At 39.0% G+C, this 18,924-nt stretch overlaps 1 protein-coding gene across 1 annotated transcript in view; it reads left to right on the forward strand.

Moving 5' to 3' along the window:
• ARHGEF28 (Rho guanine nucleotide exchange factor 28) overlaps positions 1-17,785 on the forward strand; it is a 275,217-nt gene extending 257,432 nt beyond the window's left edge. Inside the window, exon 36 of the mRNA XM_054578492.1 lies at positions 16,601-17,785. Coding sequence (XP_054434467.1) covers positions 16,601-16,764 — 164 coding nt within the window. The 3' untranslated portion in view covers positions 16,765-17,785. The remainder of the gene's footprint in view (positions 1-16,600) is intronic.
• Positions 17,786-18,924: the final 1,139 nt, after the last annotated feature.

The following is an 18,924-nucleotide window of genomic DNA, read 5'->3' on the forward strand; positions in this document are numbered from 1 at the left end:
ACAAAAACAGGAATCATGTGCCCAGAGCCTTCTGCATGTGAAACCTTGAATAAGAAGGTGATGTTAACACTCTGTTTTCTAACATGTCCTCAGAAGCATGGACACTTTCTTACAGATTCTGAGTTTTGAAATTCCCATTTCTCAAGGACAGCTTGGCCCTCTCCTGGGCTGTCAGTGTAGGAGTCTGTTTGCCCCATTCAATTTAGACACTGGTCATTTAGATGAGAAAATTCTTGATTCTTCTGGATTATTGGAAGAAGGCTATGGCTTTGGTTTCCCCCCCAAATTCAGGGCAGTCATGTTCCACTGCAGTAGGCCATATTTTTGGCTGTCTTTGTAAGGATGACTCAGAAAGGAACCATGTTTCCATCCCGGGAATACACGGACATTTGGTAGAGGCAGATGGCGGAAGATGGGATGGTGCAATACTAGAAGTCCAGGAGACTTCACATGCCTGGCTTGGCCAAAAGCTTCTGGAATCTGCGTGTTTAGGATCTGAGCTTGTATTCTCGTCATTTCAGATGTGCCCTCGAAGTTGAAGTTAACTGTCTAGCTATGCTGAATTTCTTCTTCTTATTTCAGCATAGTAAATGTGGAGCTATTACATATTCCTAAAATTATATAAACTTAAGTGTATGAAATTGTGTTGTCTTTCCTCGCTTCCATATGCTTCTACTTTGGGGGATGCTCTTATAACAACAATATGGAAGCTTAGTGTATATTCCATTTGATTAAAATTGAACCTTCTTTTAAGAAACTAAAGGCTTTCAAAGCTGATATTACTTCCAATGAGTCAGTTAAACTTCTGACTTTTGATGAATTTATTCCTACCAGAATTGTGCAATTTTTGATTACTTGTTCATTTATCCAGATTTGCATGACGGATTACGCGCAAGTAGCTCATCCTATATTTTTAGTTGCTTGATGCTTCTGTTCAGCATGAGCTTTTAAATAGCCGCACAGAGTTTTTCATATTGCAGACTACTACTCATTGGCACATAGGTTGGAGGGAGAAAGCACAAGGAACAATTCTGGCCAAAATGCAATGGTCTGTTGGTCTGTGTGTAGTCATGAGATCCTGTTCTGCATTCAGACTCCAGTGGGAGAAAGTGCAGGTGCACACTGATGTCTCTCTGGGGACTAAATGCTAGAATCATACACCTCTCCCTAGAAGGGAGAAAGCAGCAATACCACAAGGGGATGGTGTACTCAACTCACCTTAGGGTACCCGACTACCTGCCTAAATTTAAAACATTTTAAAGTTATTTTATGCTGAACAGCAGCCCAAGATAAAGCATTGTGAAAGATCAGATACTAAGTTTGTCTTTTATGAGTTCCCTCTGCTCTGAGAGGTCTCAAGGAATATAGGGTGGAGGGGGACCTAAACCTGAACTGCGTGAGCCTACAAGCCAAGGAAGTACTGGGGAAAATCACTAAAATTATCCTATTGAAAGTAGTTATCATTGCCCCGAGTAAGAATATGGAAGCATTTTTATAAATGCTGCTGCCAGTAAATTAAAATATTTCACCTTTATATTTGTCAGATAAGAGATGTGGATGTACTGATATGTAGAGATAGGACAGGTGTGTTTGTCAGATTCAGTCTCTTGCCTACTGCACTGCTTAAGATATTCAGATACCCGCCCACACCCAGACACACCCACCCGCCCACATAGGGACACAATTAAATTTTTATTTTTATAAATCAAAGTGGGCTTAAAGGCAAAATATTTATTTTCTGAAACATTTATAATACTTCTATGAATACATAGTTCTGCAAATGTACAGTACTTCTATGATGGTTATTGGTGAAGATTTTCAGTTTTTTATGAGGTGGTTATTTTCAAAGTTCTTTTTTTAGAGAGACTATTGGCTAACTTTGAGAATGTATGGTTCATGAAAATTCAGAAAGTATGTTTCATCAAAGGCTTGATTACATAACTGAAACAAGACTAACCCAGAAAATCCACTAAGGTTGGAGCCTGCTTGGCAAATACTATTTTTCATCAAAACGACCAAAATGAAACATGTTCCTGTGAGGAAAGTAGGTGATGTGATATTTCTCTGCCATTCAAAGGTGAGAAGATAAAGAATCCACTTTCTCCTACCTACCTCCTAAACCAAGTTTCATCAAAAATAGACTAAACACATACTTTTCCAGTATAATAAGCTTAACATGAATTTTTGGTACTTTTAAGTGAGGGAGTCGAACGAAGGAAGAAATGAATGTGTGAAGGAATGCAGTTGATTAATATTGAACAGTAGAGGTGGTCGACTGGCATAGTGATTAATATACAAGGCTTGGAAATTATGTGTGGGTTCATATTCCAGCTGTCATTTATTACCTATGAAATTTTAAACCAGTGTTTAAACTTCCTTGGTGTGTCTGGTATCTGTTTTCCCATCTATAAAGTTAGACTTCTGATAGTACTAACCTACTTTGTAGGTGGTAGGAGAATTACATGAGACAAAACATAAACTACTTAGAACTTTGGAAGTACTCAGGAGACATAGCTGTTATCACCGTTACTACCGTACCTGGTGTTAAGGCAAAGGGTAGACCAGGAGGGAGTGCATTGGGTCCCTTGAGCCCTTGGACTGCTCCCACAAGCTTGGCTCTGGTGACCTGAGAGACTTACTCTGTTTCTTTTGGGTATTATCTGAGAAGGCACACCTCAAAAAAAATGTCCCACAACTCTCCTGGCTCTTACTAGGTTTTACATGATAAAAAGTTCCCATGATCAGATAGTAGGAAGAATTGCCGATTTGAGGAATGCTCAACTTCTTCTGAGTTTTCCTTGCGTCATCCATACCGTGAATCCCCAGAAGTGGCACTTCCCAAACCTATTTAATCACAGCACCCCGATCTGTGTCCCAGCACCTTGCAGGGCTCCTGTTACCTGCAATGCACTGGCAAAGGCACTGATGTAAGTGGATGTGGAAATAAATTCTTTCCTGTGACACACCCTTCAAATACATTTTTTTCTCCCTTGGGAACAGTTCAAATCCAAGCGACATCCTAACACAATTTATCACACGAGTTGTCTTTTGAGAACAAAATTCAACGTGATGGATTTCAGACAGAGCTTTGTTTAGTCCCCAGGCCAGCATTTGGGCCTGCGGATAAGGGTTCACATCCAGTTCTCTTAGGGCTTGCCTGGGTCAGCTTTCTTGGGCTTATTCAAACGTGCCATGTGCTGAAGGCGGTCAACCCTGAGGGGGCACCGGAGGCTGTGGTTTGGGCCTGGAGGACCGATGTGGCCTTCCGTCTCTCACCTCAGTCTCATACTGTTCCTTCCATTCTTACCCCTTGGTCCAACCATGTGATGTTCCCTCGGTCAAGCAAAAGGGCAGGCCCCCTACATCCTGTACATATATTTCTTCTGTGGGGAATATCCTCTCCTCCATCCTTATTCCCAACCTGGTTAATTCTTACTCATCTTTCAAGACTTAGCTCCAGGTCACTTTCTTCTAGGCTTCATCCAGACCTTCATCCGGGTTAGGAGCCTCTCCTGTGTGTGACCCTGAAGTGCCCCATAGACACTCTTATTACACCTTCTACCATATTTTGTCACTTTTTCCCCTTTCAGTCTCCAAGATGCTTTATATAGTTTATTTATTGAGATATAATTGGCATGCAGTGAAGTGCTTAGGGATTAACTCTGTTATTCAATCAGTTCTATGGAAAGAATATCAAGGCACAGAATGTTTCCATGCCTCCAGAAAGCTCCCTCATCCCTCTCTCCCACCAACCCCACCCCGAGAATCAAAGACTCATCTGCTTTCCATCTCCACAAGTTCCTTTTGCTCATTCTGGAATGGAATGGAATCAGACACTGTACCTTTTCGTGTACATTTTTTTTTCCATTCAGCATATTATTATTGAGATTCATCTATGCTGCTGCATGAATCCACAGTTGGTTCCCTTTTATTACTGAATAACTTTGCATTGATAAACTTACCATTTACTCATCCATTCTTCTTTTGATGGCCACATGTCTTATTTCTAGTGTTTTGTTATTGTGAGTAAAGCTACTGTGATCATTCTTGTACAGGCTATTTGTGAATTATGTTTTCATTTCTCTTAGATAAATATCTAGGAGTACAGGAGCTCCTAGAATAGATACCTCCTTACCTTTTAAGAAACTGAAACTGCTTTTGAAGTGATCAAAGGGACTATGAACTTCCTGGGTACAGGGACGAGATTTTGTTCAACACAGTTTCCCTGGTGTCCGGCCTAGTACAGGGCACACGCTGGGCTCAGTGCTTACTGAAGGATGAGTGGATAAGCTCAAATCACTTTATTTTGACATACCTTCTACTAATTGACAAAGAATGAAGGCTTTATCCATGAAAGGACTGAAAACTTAATTGGCTAAATAGGGACTCATTCCAGGCAGGCAAAAATCAGGGGCAGCACAGCTCCCTTCTCCCTGCTCCTGGAACTGGATCTCCCGTTTCAGCGCAACAGTGCGTGCACATGAAGCCAAGTATGTCGATTGATAGGGGACCATAGAAGGGTCCGGGTCACTAGTAGCTGCCAAGCTTAGCCCCTTGAGTTAAAACTCCCAACTCTCCTCTTCAAGATCCTCCGCAACCTACTTGTCCAGCACTCACCCACCTTTATTCTACTTCACTCATGTTCCAGCCAAACTTGACAACTCCTTTTTTCCTACAGCATCTAGCATTTCCTCCCCTTGCAGGAGTAGCACACTCCACCTGGAATACCTGTGCAGGAGGCCATCGAAGCAGACATCCCGGTCAGCTTTCAAGGCTCAGTTCAAACGCTGTCTCTCTGAAGTCTGTCCTGGCCACCACATCTGGAAGCTCTCCCTCTGGAGGGTCCCTGATATGGTGTCCAGCTGTGGGTAGTATTCATTAGCCATTGAGCAGGAGGTCCTGCCTTTATTGCAGTTATCTGGGTTCACATCATCTTACTCTGTGAGGGAATATGCCTTTTCAGGGCAGCGAGCTTTGTGGCCCTTGGCGGTCACAAAAGGAATGTAAGGTACATTCCTTGGCGGTCTGGAAGGAATGGAAGCTACTAGTGACTAAGGGAGTAGCTGAGGCTACTCTCCATGATCCTTTCCTTTGGTGGCTGATTCCACCAAAGAAAAGTTAAATTATACGATAATGCTATGGTTCCTTTTTGAGAAGAGTTGCTGATGAAAGAAAGAGGTCTGTCTAAAATGAGGAGGATGTTGTGCCAACTTGGGGTGCCTGTCTGCTGGTAGTTAAGACAAAATTACCAGGCTTCTTTAGGCTCCAGTGTTAGTCACAGGTCACATGTCGGAAAGCACACATATTAATAAGTAGGGGAGCTTCATAGGGCATTTGTATGCATAAGACAATTTAAAATTGGGAGAGATAGCTCTAAGGAATAGAGCATTTTGTCGTGTGATATCTATGTTCTCTTTTGATTGCTCTTTTCTTAGTTTAAAGGCCTAATTTTGCCTCTGCTCTGCAAAGTGCCTGTTTCTTTAATCGTATAATTTATTTAAAAATACTTATTTTTAATTTAATTTTCAGAAATATAATATAGTATCTTTAGTCTGATAACAAACACACATGTGAAAAGAATGCCAAAGGGTGTGAAAATCTGCATTCAACAAAACATTTTCTATGTGTTATGTTGTACTTTTAATATTACAATCATTTCTGAGTGACACAAACTCAAGGATGCAGTAGGAAAAGATATTTCAGGGTTTGGATTCTTGGCAAATGTTATTTCAAACAAATAAGAACTATAAAATTAATGTTCCCATTTTGAAAAAGAATTTTATGTTGCTCTGAAAACTTTAAATATCAGCTTCTCAGAACAGAAAAAGCACTTTAAGTTTTTTGACATCTCCTAGTTTTATAGGAGATCAAGAGAAAAATACCCTCCTTCGTAGACCTTTCAAAAATTGCGTGCCTTTTTTTTTTTTAACGTCTGGTAATAACATAATTATTAAGAAGTAGGGAGAACTAATTAGCTTGGGTGTGTTTGGCCTAATTGCTTGCTGCCTTCAGGTTTAGAGAAAAACACTGGATTTTGTATGCTTAAGAATTTGAACAGCTGCTTTTCCCTCTACTGAACCAGTAAGAAGTAAATGCAGCATTAAAATTCCTAGGTTGATTTCCTGCATTATTCACCTGGCAGAGAAATGAATTCAATTTTTCTTTTCTCAGCAAAATGAGAGGCATAACTCTTTCGGTGAGGGCAAGCAGGGTCATGCCGCAGGCAGTTTCCAGAAAGTCCGCTTCACTTGCTTGGTACTTGGAAGTCCCTGGTCGCCACATCCTTCAGGGGTGTGCCATGAAAATACTGCCCTGCCCTGGTAGCTGGAGACTTACATGTCATTTTATTCAGTGCACTCTTACAAAGCTGTCCCTGATTTTTGGCAGGTACTCCAAGATTTGAATATCTTAATTTGTTTTGATCTAAAAATTGAACTGGGCATACTTTTGTCTACTTGAATGTATTATGGACAATTTCAGACATGTACAAAACTAAACAGAGATGTATAACAACCACCCAACGTCAGAAATTGAGGCTCTTAGGCCAGTCATCTTTTAGCCAGACTCCTACCCCCCGCCCTATATTATTTTGAAGCAATATCTAAAAATGATGTGTAAGTACTTATTGACCCATAACATTTCAGTTATATATCTCTAAAAGATAAGGCTCTATTTTTAAATTATTATCACACCATGGAAAAAATTAACAAAAATTCCATAATATCAACATATAATCAGTATTTAAATTTTCAGTTGTTTTATAAATATGTGTGTGTGTACTTTTTCCAGTTTGGTTTTTTTCTTGACTCGAGATCCAAATAAAGACCACAGATTGCACTTGGTTGCTGTGTATTTTAATGAATTTTTAATATAAAAGTTTAATATTGAAACTTTTCAAACTTACAGAAAAGTATAGAAAGTGTGTATCAGGCATGCATTTAACAAATATTAACATTCTGCCATATTTGCTTTAGATGTTTCTTTGCCTTTTTAAAAAAGACATGTTACAGATATGAAGTTCCTTCACCTTATCTTTTTTTCCTATTTTAGAGTTAGCCAATATTCTGTCATTGGTGTATATCATTTCCACAGTATGTTTTTGTGCTATCACCACATATGTATGTATCATAAATAATGTCTTGTTTTTAACACTTAAATAGCCTATCCCTCTTCTCCCACCTCCTGTTCCCCTCTTTCTTCTGTCCTCCCCTCCAACCCTTTCCTCTTTCCTTCCCTTCCTTCCCTCCCTCTATGTCAATATATACATACGTATATATGTGTATATATGTATATATGTGTATATGTGTGTGTACATACACACATATGGATTAGGTGTGTCTTTTGCAACTTTTTTCCCACCTATTGTACATATTCATACATGCAGTATGAATAGTTCATTTTTAATTGCTGTATACTATTTTATCATGTGGATAAACAACAGCATATTCAATACCTTACTAATGAGCATTTGGGATGTTTCCAAATTTTTTCTATTACAAGTGATCCCCATTATAGATCTTTTTATACACATCTCCTTGTGCACATGAACGAGAGTTTGTTTAGATTATAGCACCTACAAGAGGTAGGGATGCCTTCGGTGTTGCTGGGTGTGACTGATTTCTCTCTCAAGTTGTGTAATATCACTTTGAGCAGCTTTATGCAAGTATGAGAGTTCCAGTTTCCTCATATACTCCCCAACATCAGTACTTCTAAATTTTTGCATGAAATATTAACTCATTCTTTCAGTTTATACTTCACTAACTGCCAGTGAGATTTAGTACCTTTTTGTTTTTATTTGCTTTTTAGGTTTCCTCTTCTCTAAATTGCCTGTTCATAAAAGTTTTTGTCCCACAGCAGATTTTAGAATTTCAAAAATGTCTACTCTTAATTATACAGACATGTTGATTCTTTTTGAATGAGCTCAATGTAATTTGTACTTTGAGAAGTAGTTTTCAGAGAAATCATATGTACAAGTTACATGTAGTTCCTTGAAGATTAAGAAAAAATTTGCGAGAGCTGAGGTTTTTCAAGGAAGGAAAAAAATCAATTGCACGGGCAGACGTTACTTAAAATAAGTTGTTGTTGACTATTCTGTTCTGTTGTATGGAGATTTTAACCACCTGCCTGATGTTTTTTCATTTGCTTACTTTATTCCTATCTCCCACTATGTTTTCCTCTAAAGCTCCTATACTTCTCTTGGTAACTGATCAGCGATATTTCACGCACACTAAACACATCGAGTATCTATCAGCTTCGTTTTTTCCCTAGAAATTTCCCTTTCACGATCCTCTGTCCCCCTGCTCCCATATGCCCTTGTTGCCCTCCAGGCCCGCTATGTGGCTGTCCCCGCCTCCCCTTGGGACACCCTTTCACCTCCCTCTGGCATCGGACCCCATGTCCTCAGGGCCACCCTTCCTCTGCGGTCACATATTTCTCTAGGTAGTGAATCGTATCTCCAAGTCCCCTAAGAAAATGTGATGAGAGCGATTTTTTTTTCAGAATGTATTAAAATGTCCTTTTCATTTCATTTAGTTACTTTTGCTATTTTTACACTTGGTTTTTAGAATATATCTGGCTTAGAATTCCAGATAAAAATGATTTTTCTTCAGAATTTTGAAAGAGTTGATTGTTCTGCTTCCCAAAATTGCTGTTGAGAAGTTTGTTGCCATTCTGATTCCTAACCCTTTGTAACCTGTTGTTACTTTTTGGAAGCATTTAGAATTATCTTTTTATCCCTTTCTGGATGAATTTTATAATACACTTTAGTGTGGTCTTTTGTTAAAATCATCTTAACTGGTTATTCATTAGGCTCTTTCAATCTAGAGGCATATTTCTTCTGCTTCTGGGAAAATTTTTTTTCTTATAAAATTTCTTCTCTTTAGTTTTATCTTATTGGAACTGTTTTCTGGTTATAAGTTGGTTCTCTTGTGGCCTCTAATTTTTGTTTTTGGTTTTTCTTTTCTTCTATTTCAATTTCTTCATGTTTTTGTTCTACTTTTTGGGAGATTTCCTTATCTTTAACCTCCTACTATTGCAATGATTTAAAAAAATTCAGTTAGCATATTTCTCATTTCCAGGTGATATATCTTGTTCTCTTATAGTTTCTATTTTATGGAACCTTGTTCTTGTGTTATGGCTGGGATATCTTTTAAATAATCTCTTCGAAGATATTGATTGTGTTTTGGAAGTGTTCTTCAGCTTCCTGTGTTTTCAGGTTGTGCTCTGCTCCCGGGTTAGGCTTGTCTCTGTGTGGGTTGTAGGCTCTTTCATATTCCAGAGTTACCTGCCACGGGGATTGGTTTGAGGATTGAACTGAATGTTTGACTCAAGAGCAAAGGGCAAATAATGTCCGTGGCTTAGGGAGAGAAGCCCCAGAAAGCAATCCTATCTTGAATTTCAGTTTAACTCTCCTGAGAAGACAGGAATTAGACTAAACACTTTAAGGTATTTGCTAAACATAAGAATTTCAAATTGGTGATTTCTAGTACTCCACTTAGAGTAGGTAGAATTTTTGAATCAGGTACTCACTAATTCATTCATCCTTTTGGCAATACATATTGAAAGTTACTTTGATATTGTTGGACTAGACATAACACTTCCTGTTTCTTAAGTGTTACATTTTAGTTTTAAGTAAACTCAAAAAGCTAAAGAATAGGGATCCAAATTCCAGGAGAATCTTATTAATTCATTACCATGGACAAATTTGCCCTAGCTATAAAATGAGATCTTTCCTGAATTATATGTCACATAGGAGATGTTAGATTTTTATTTTTTCTAGGAAAGAGCAGTGACTATACCTGAATCTGTATCATTTTTTATGGGTAACTATAAACTCAAATGAACCTCATCTATTTTATGGAATAGGTTCATACAAATTGTGTATTTTTCCAAATAGATATAAACCCATGCATGGCTCTTGCCAATGACTTGTCATATGGTTACATTAAAATTGACCTAAACATGCTCAGCACCCAGAGGAGACCTCTAATTTATTTCTACAGTGTTCCGTTTATGTCAGATATAGAGAAACTATGCTGCTGTAATAACAGAGGACCCTTTTTAATGTTATAGTCCAACTATGGACTTTAAAAAATTTATCATGGAACACTTCAAACATATACAAAACCAGGGAGAATCGTTTAATGAACTCCAAGCCTAACGATCACCAACACACAGTCAATTCTAGTTCATCAATGCCCGATTCTCTCTCCTCTTAGATTGTGTTATCTTAAAGCAAAGCCAAAATGTCCTGTCATTTCATCCAAAAATACCTTAGTATTTTTCTCTAAAATATATGAACTGTTTTTTTAACATCAACACAATAGCATTATTACACCAAAAAATTAGCAATTTTAACCAGAAATCACACTGTCAATACATGAATTTTTGTGATTTTCTCAATTTTTCCCCTTTGGTTTGTTTGAACTGGGATCCAAATAATTTCATATATTGCATTTGGTTTGTATATCTTTTACGTCTCTTTTAATCTAAAGTTTTCCTGTCCCCCCCTACCTTTTTAAATCTTACAGTTTGTTGGAAAAATCTGGGTTGTTTATTTAAAAGACTTTTTTGGGGGGAAAATTATTTTCTGAAAAATTTCTTATACTCTGGATTTTGCTGATTGTGTCCCTGTGGTGTCATTTAACATATTCTTTTCCCCCTGTATTTCCTGTAAACTGAAAGTTGGGAATATGTTTGAGGTTTGACTAGATACAGCAATTATTTTTTGCATGAAAAAAATCTTCATAGATGGTATTATATATTTCCTGTATTGTATATATTGTATATTCCCTATTTGCATCTCATTAGGAGGCTTACCATGTCTGTGTTTCTTTTTGTGTTACTAAGGTTGATCTGTGGGTTCAGATGTTACCCCCTTGATCCATCCCATTATAAAGTTTCCCGTCAGCTCTTCTAAAGATTTCAGCAGCCATTGCTGATCATTGCCTGGGTCTTCTATAGGCACTATATACAGAATTAAGTGTTTCTGAATTCAGGAAACCTCACCTATTTCCAGCTTCCCACTCATGGTTTATTCTGTCATCTTGGTTATTTATAGTCTCTTTCTTAGTCTATCATAGGTTTCTCATCCTCTAGTGCAGTATTCCCCAAAATATGCTACATGGAACACAACACTGCAAAATATACTATGATGACATCTTGCCGAGTCTGGGAAATGGCACATACTGTTTTTGCCTCTGAAATTTATAATACAGGTGAGCCTGTCAAAGTTCTGAGAACTCTGTCAATAAAGAAACTTGACTTATCCAGATTTTCCCCAATTCACTTGACCACACTGTTCTTTTATTAGTACTACCATGGAAGCATCCTGCTTAGAGAAATGCACTTTTTTTTTTTTTTTTTATAAAAAGAGAAACACAGTTTTTGAAATGTATCTCAAAGAAGAGAGGAAGGTAGAAGCAATTGCCCCGTGACTCCCTAACACTGGCACCCTTTGGGGAGAAAGAAGAATGTGAGAATGAATTAAAGTTCAGGCAACAGAGAAAATTGACATATCGTAGGATGTCTTGTGTTAATATAATCACATCTTCATTATACTGATTGCTTCAATAGTTGTATTTCTTGTCAGCATTACCTATATAATCAACATAGGTTATTCCAAATACGTTAGTTACTGATAAGAAAGTAAAGTCCAACTCTAATAGTCACAACTTAAAAAATAATAGTTTTATTTCTTATATTACAAATGTACACATGTACACCACACACACGTGTGCCCACACACAGACCTTCCCCCCCGCCCCCCCGCCAGAGCACACTTTGGTTATTTTGTTCCAGGAGCAGTACTGGTACATGAGGAATAGTAAAGGGAATCTTAGCTCTCATGGAGATCACTGGCTGCACATACCAGCTCCAGCATGGTTTTTATGCCAGAGGCTCACATCCTGTTTGTGGCTCACTATGGAAAATGGAGTCGAGCGAAATAAGGGACAGAAACCAATTTTCTTTTGCTCTGAAGACACCGCGGGCTTTGTACAATAAGTGTTTTCCATTAGAAGGAAAATGCTGTGCATTAATGCTCCCGAGGAAAAACAGTGATTGCCAGTAATGCCATCAGGAAACGATTTTTAACATGTTTCGCAGCATAACCATGAATCAATCATTAAATAGGGAATACAACCTATTTTGCAGGCTTGGAACATTAATGACAAAATTTTTTGGAGGTAGAGTTATTTTAGGAGAGTGTGAATTTTGATTTAGGAACATGCACAAGGGATATAATAATGAGCACAAGTCAGAACCCTTCATTAAAATAAACAAGAACAGAGCCAAGACCCAGAAGACACAAACCTCTGTTTTGTGAGTTTTCTTGAGGAGAATGGAACAGGATAAGACGTGACTGGACAAGGCATCACTAATAATCTCAACAGTGCCCTCAGCATACTTTTTGTCACACTGGGCTGCTGGGTGCCTGGTCACTTGGGCACACTATGGAGCTAAGTTCAGACCTCGGGAGTTGATCTTCATAGTGAAAATTATACCAGTGCTTTTAAATTTCAATAAAGCTTTTGTTTAAAAATTATCGTGATTTAAAATGATTTTCTCTTCAGAAAATGCAGATTAAGGCAAAAGCTACATTAATTAAATATTTTTATATGATAGACAAAATTTTCTGACTTCACAGATTTGTTCTTTATGACAAGTTACCCTTAAGAAGGCTGTTCATAGAAGGTAAGATCGAGTACAGGTCTGGACAGTGGACATGGTCTTCCTCTCATTAGGCAGCTTTGCAAATCCTACGCTTGAGAGCTGTACGTGGGCTCAACTCAAATATATGTTTTTGGGAAGACTGAAGGTAGAGGGATTGGACACATGTCTGGAAATTACTCTAAAAACATTATTTTAAATGCAACTGAAGGTAATAAATGTGAATTTCTTGAACATAAAGCAGTTAAAAAATGCAGGCATTTATGGCACCTCTTGAATATTGTTTGGTGAGTCACTGAGCCAAAACACAGATGTAAAAATTCTTGAACAGTGTAAGAAGTTTAAGAGACCTGTATGATGGCTTCAGTTGGATCCTCCGTGAACTGAAGCCCGAGGAAGAGAAATGAGTTGCCTGTGTCCATTTTACCTTGTGATTTAAAAGATTTCACTCACTTCTCAGTGTAGGAGACACTTTGTTCATTTTTAATATGGCACATGGTTGCATTTTACACCTTGAATTTAGAGTCTGGTCTTGGAAGTAACCAATGATTCAGTTGGCTCAAAAGAGTAAGGGCGAAGGTGAGCCAACGAAGGGAAGATCAGTTTTACTTCCTGCTAATGTCAGCTTTTCGGGAGCTGATTTCCAGGGTTGTATGTCGTCCCAGACCCCAAGTTCGCTCCTGTGGTAGTTTGATGTTCCAACAACTGGTGAGCAGAGAAGAGTGTGAAAATGGTAAATACAAGTGTCAACCAACAGGTTGCAGCTAAGGGCTGGAAACAGGAAGGTTTAAGGGGGGCTGTCTCTGGCTGTCAGTGCAGAAGGTTTCAGAAGACTTAGACTGCATAGCGGGTCTAAGTTAGGAAATTTCTCACGAAGGATGAAGTGTTAGGATACGAATAAAAGTTCAGTTAACTAGAAAAAAAAAACCCACCAAACCCTGCACCAAGATTCCACCTCTCCATTTGGTTTCATCAGGCTTCGGAGCTTTTATGTGTTTTGTCTTATTTGTCCTTATTTTAAGGTCAACAATGCTCACTTGTTTTCATCTCCAGAGGAATGGTTTCATTTTCCTTTTATGTCACCTAAGAGCGAAAGTTGTGTTGAGACACTAGACTGAAAAGTTCTCTGTAGTTTGTAATGTTATTCACATTTGGTTTTTAGTTGGCCAAATTATGATTGCATTAATATTTATTTGCTTATTTAAAAAATGAGGTATTCTATTTCTACATCCAGCAAATTTGCAGGCATTTTGATCACAAATCAAATTGGATGGTTCATTTTATTTCCCAAGAATCCTGCTTTCTGAATCAGTGAGGTTTTATTTTAACAAATGGTTTTTTGAGCTTAGGGTTCTGTGTAACGATCCCACTCTCTAGGGTAAAATGTGTGGAAAAAGGTGGCTGACCTTGAGAAATATACAATTGCTGTGCTGGAGTTCTTTCAGGGTTGAAGTGGAGTAATAAAATCAGAAATCACCAAACGGTTTTTAATTTCAAAGACAGGCTGTCTGACCTTGCCTAAATAGTTCAGGTAGAAACCAAGAAGGAACACGGCGAAGGAAATTGAGTTCCCCTCCAGGTGACACACACCACAACCCCCCCATGAATACATCTGGGATTGCAGAGTGGGCCGTTCACCCTGGGGGCCAGCAAGCTCTTGTCTACAGATGTACTTTCATTCTTACTTGAAAAATTCAGGTTAAACTTATATATCCCCTTATACACACATATGCACACAAAGATTACCGCCACCCCCAATTCATTCTTGGTTTTCTATCTTCCTGAACTAGGGCCTACAATGTAACTTCAGATAAAAGAATTCTTTCTGGTACATATTTGGTTCTTTGGCTCTTTTTGAACAAGTCTTTTCTTGAAACTATTAAAGGGACTTCCCAGATACCTAGACTCACCAGTATTTTAGATTCTTTGCCAAAGGTCTCACACTCAGAGGAAGGAAACTGACATGGATCAAGGGCTCCCACTGTGCTTGGCATTGTCACATTTGTCAGGAGTCACCTCCCAACTGCCACATTCTGTGATGATTGCTCATTCTCTATACAGTGTTTCTTGTGCCCAGGCCGGACCTCTTGCTGGCACAGGCAGTGCTCTAGTCCTAGGTGGACTCTCCTCCAACCTGCCAGCGTCAGCTAGATGGAAATTTTGAGGTTTGTGTGGGTTTTTTTTTTGTATTGTGTAATATTTAACATCAGTAGTTTAACGGGAAATATTTGTTTTTAGAGGTGAAATGGCCTATTCATTCAATGGCTGGGAAAAAGAGTTGAAATTGTGGAATGGAAGTATGTTGTGACCACACAGGCATACTTTGTCTCTGAATGTGGTGAAATAGGACATAGAACATTCTAGGTTGATTTATATTGCCCTGATTTTGAGATTATGGCCTGGGAGGGTTTGTGTTTACCTGAGTAAATGAGGGTGGCAAGACCCAGAACACTTCTGGAGAAGGCACGCTACACATGGTGGTCATTAGAGGCATCTTCAGTAGATAAGTTTTCAGTGGTTAATGGGTTCCCGGTATATGAGATACAGGGTTTGGAATCGAGGTCAGTAAAATCAAGTCCCCCCAATGTAAATGGACTATTTTGTGCCCCATTGGCATCCAGAGTCATGGAGGACCTGAACTTTGAGCTGAGCTGCGGAGTGCAGTCTCTCCTCCTCATTTCCTCTTTCTCTCCCCTTTCCCTGGAGTCTTCCTCAGCTTCAGAGACACAGGTGAGCCACTCCAGATGACCCGGTCTACTTCCTGTGGCCCTGGCTGCCCCTCTCCCATCGCCCTACCTCCTATGGGAAGAGGCGATAAAAGGAGGTGTAGCAGAGAGTGCCATATCTCCTACAACGGACCCTTGTGAGGACATTCTGCTTCTCATTCTTGCCAAGGTCTTGCTTCCTGCTTTCTCTAACAGCCAAAGATCCCTGTAAAGAGGGTGAAAGTCACAAGCATTTTTGTCTTTAGAATGCCAGCAGTTATGTGCTTCCATCTAAATAATAGAGGCTTTGAATGAAATGTGGCAAGGGTTATAATGACTTCTTGTTAATGATTGAAAAATGGAGCAGGTGGGCCTCCGGGTCATACATCTTCCCCACCTGTGTTTCCATGACTACTCTGCCGTCTCCTCCAGCTGGAGCTGGTTATTTGTAATTTTGCTGTATAGCTGAGCTTCAGGGAGGATGGTCAATGGAACAAGTGCAGAGAAGATGGTTTATAGCAAGAGACTTTTTTTCTTCATCTCAAACCCCTCTTTTGCCTCCCCTTTAACCTGTATATTAGAGGGTTTACCGGGAGGAAAGAACAGACTATGCCCTGCTGTTGCTAGGTGACAGAAAAGAAAACCCAGTCATAGTTGATATTGGAGCAATTTTCTCTAATAACCTGGCTACTCTTGCTAAGTGATTTGTGTAGTGTTAACAGATTTGCATAATGGTGAGGCTAAAGGGTCTCCAACCTTCAACTCCTTTCTCCCCACCCCTTCCCCACATCTACAAAATCCAGATACATTATTTGTCTTGAGGTTAATTCTTGACTTTGAGATAATTGAGAGAAGGTGCTAGGCAGATGAAAATATAGTTAATTGCATGTAGCTAGAGTATATACTGTATTTCTGAGATTTTGAACCCATTTTTAAAAATGGGTACCACTTCCTCTGAAGTAGCAGCATTTTCACAGCCCACAAATGGTGACAAGTCTCTGTTTATTAGACAGTTCCCTAGGACTATTTTATAAAGGTTATTTTTAGCTGCAGGAGACATTTGTACACACAACCAAATATATCTTAATGATACTGATTAAATCATCCGATACCCATTTTGTTTCTTTCTCTCTGGACTCCACCATTCTCTCCATGGCCGGCTTCATAGTTCACCTGCCTGGTGGGTGTCTAGCTGACTCTCCTGTGACCTGTGCTGTCTGTTGCAGATTGGGACGTCTCTGAGACCGAGTTCCCAGCTCCTCCTGACTCAGATCCACATGGCCCTGAGCTGCAGACGTTTACAGCAGAAGCAAAGCTAAATCTACAGACAGTGACCAGACAAGAGGGGGAAAACGGAGATGGAGCCGAAGAAAATATTGTTTACCTCTAATTGTGCTGTCGTTATTTTTCCAAACAAGAAAACACTGGCATTTTGGAGAGAATTTTTTTTCCTTTCCTAATGTGTGTGTGACTGTGTCCAAATTGCTTTAAGAGTAATAGTTAATATTTCATGCAAGTTCCCTTTTGGGGCATGAATCTAATAATTAAATTATTGAAAGCAGCTCTGTTTGTATAATTGTTAACTCACCACACCTAATTTCAGATTTCTGGAGGAGAAATTAAATAAGCAGAAATATTTTCAAAGTTATGATTCTGGACTAAAATTCCATATTGCATTTTCTACTGAATCATCTGGTTTTTGAAATGCCTTTTCAGACCTAGATGAAGCAATTTGAATGAAAAGAATGATATTCATGATGGGCAAACTTTCACAATCACAGCAGATGATTACGGAAGTAGCTCCAGTGCCCCCAAAAGGCAGAGGAGGGTGTGGGAAAGGTCTTTTCTTGGTGAGTTTTCACGTGCTAATTTCTCTGGAACATCAAAGCGGTTGCTGCTGGTGGTGATCTGTCACAGTCATTGTGCAAGTCACCATGCAGCCAATGTGCACTGTCTGGACACTATTCAGAGCAGGAGGCCACTCTACTACGGACACCATTTGGACTCTTTGACCTGGGCCACATGCTTTGCAGATGCACTTTCTTAGTCTTAATGATGGTTGTTTTTCAAGCCACATCTTTCAAGAGAGCCCAGAGGCAAAGCCCCAGCACGGTCAATTTTGATGTAAACGGTGAAACCCCAGTAGTGCCCTCATTTCTCTCATCCCGCCCTGTCTCTGGGAGCACCAGCTCCCACTCACTATGAGCATCTCTGCCCTGCAGTTCTTTAAGGACAAAATCTGCTCTCTCGGCAAAGCTCGCTGCCAGTTACGTACTTTCCCACAGCAGAAAGCTGGCACCTTCTGTCTTCAGAGTAATATGTGTCTCTGTGTGAGAAACAAACCAGAAAATGTTTTCAGCTTGTTCTTCGGATATACTCATATATGTTTTGGTCGGTGTCAATAAATATCTTTTTACCTGTCTATTTTACTTCGAAATTTTAATGTCATGTAGGACCATAGTAAAATACACATTTCTCATACAAACACAATCTCATCTTATGAAAGTGAAAATAAGGAAGTAGTAAATCACCCAGAATTGCAATGCTTACCAGAAGGGAGCTATGATAGGAAGGGGAAAAATTCACCCACATTCCACTATTTGCTTGTTTCCCGCCTGCCCCCCCCCACCCCACTTAAAGTTGCCAGTTGAATACCTACTTGATATTTTTCACATAGGCAAGTTAAATTTTAATTTTTTTAAAAAATCCTTTTGGAGGGCACTCTTTTTCTGATTTGTTGCTTTTGGCCATTTTGGTCACAATCATATTAAATTCAGACTAATCCTCAGAGAATGCATAGTTTATTAAAATTTTAGTCAGTCACTTCACCTCCAAACTGAACTCCTACTAAATTATGAGATGCATCTTCCATTCCTAAAGATGTCTACAGAAAAAACCTGTCTTCCCTCTCTCTCCACTAAAGTCTATTCCAGGATCCTATGTCCCTGAAATAAAATCCATAGATATTTCAGTCTAAATGCTTGCTACCATAACTATTGTGTAAATATCTTCCCTTTTTTTCCTGACAGTAGTTATGGAAATATCCATATGTGAAAATGTGTAAAAATGTTCAAAATCTCCATGGAGTTCTTTAAAAATATGTGTGCTTGGTTCATTTTTAAGATCTGCAAAATAAGGGTATTCATGTAGCCTCCCTGGGAAGCCTTAACATTTTTTTTGAGATGCCTATATTCATGGGTTCCTCGTTAATTTTATAATTTTTCAACTAAATATAACTAAGTTTCAAAGCTTTTGTGATATGTTCTTCCTTTTTACTTTGGCTTCACTATGTAAGGAGCTCAGAGCTCAATAGTGGTCACTCTGTGGCTCCAACAGAAACTCCAACTAACCTTCAGAGAAGACCACCCTATTTCCCAGCGTAATAGATAAGTTTCCCCCAAAGGAACTACTCTTCCTATGAACTGAAGAGCTTAAAGGAGACAGCTAATTTAGAGATTTGTTGTGGAAAGAAAAGCAAGCAATAGTTTTGTCCCTTCCAGGCTTCATGAATTTATGTGCCATCTAATTTTATAGTCCAAGCTCCTCTGCA

This window comes from Pteronotus mesoamericanus, unplaced genomic scaffold (assembly GCF_021234165.1).
Source record: "Pteronotus mesoamericanus isolate MK-2021 breed Mesoamerican mustached bat unplaced genomic scaffold, CSHL_Meso_final contig_50, whole genome shotgun sequence".
In the NCBI taxonomy this organism is placed as follows: Eukaryota; Metazoa; Chordata; class Mammalia; order Chiroptera; family Mormoopidae; genus Pteronotus; species Pteronotus mesoamericanus.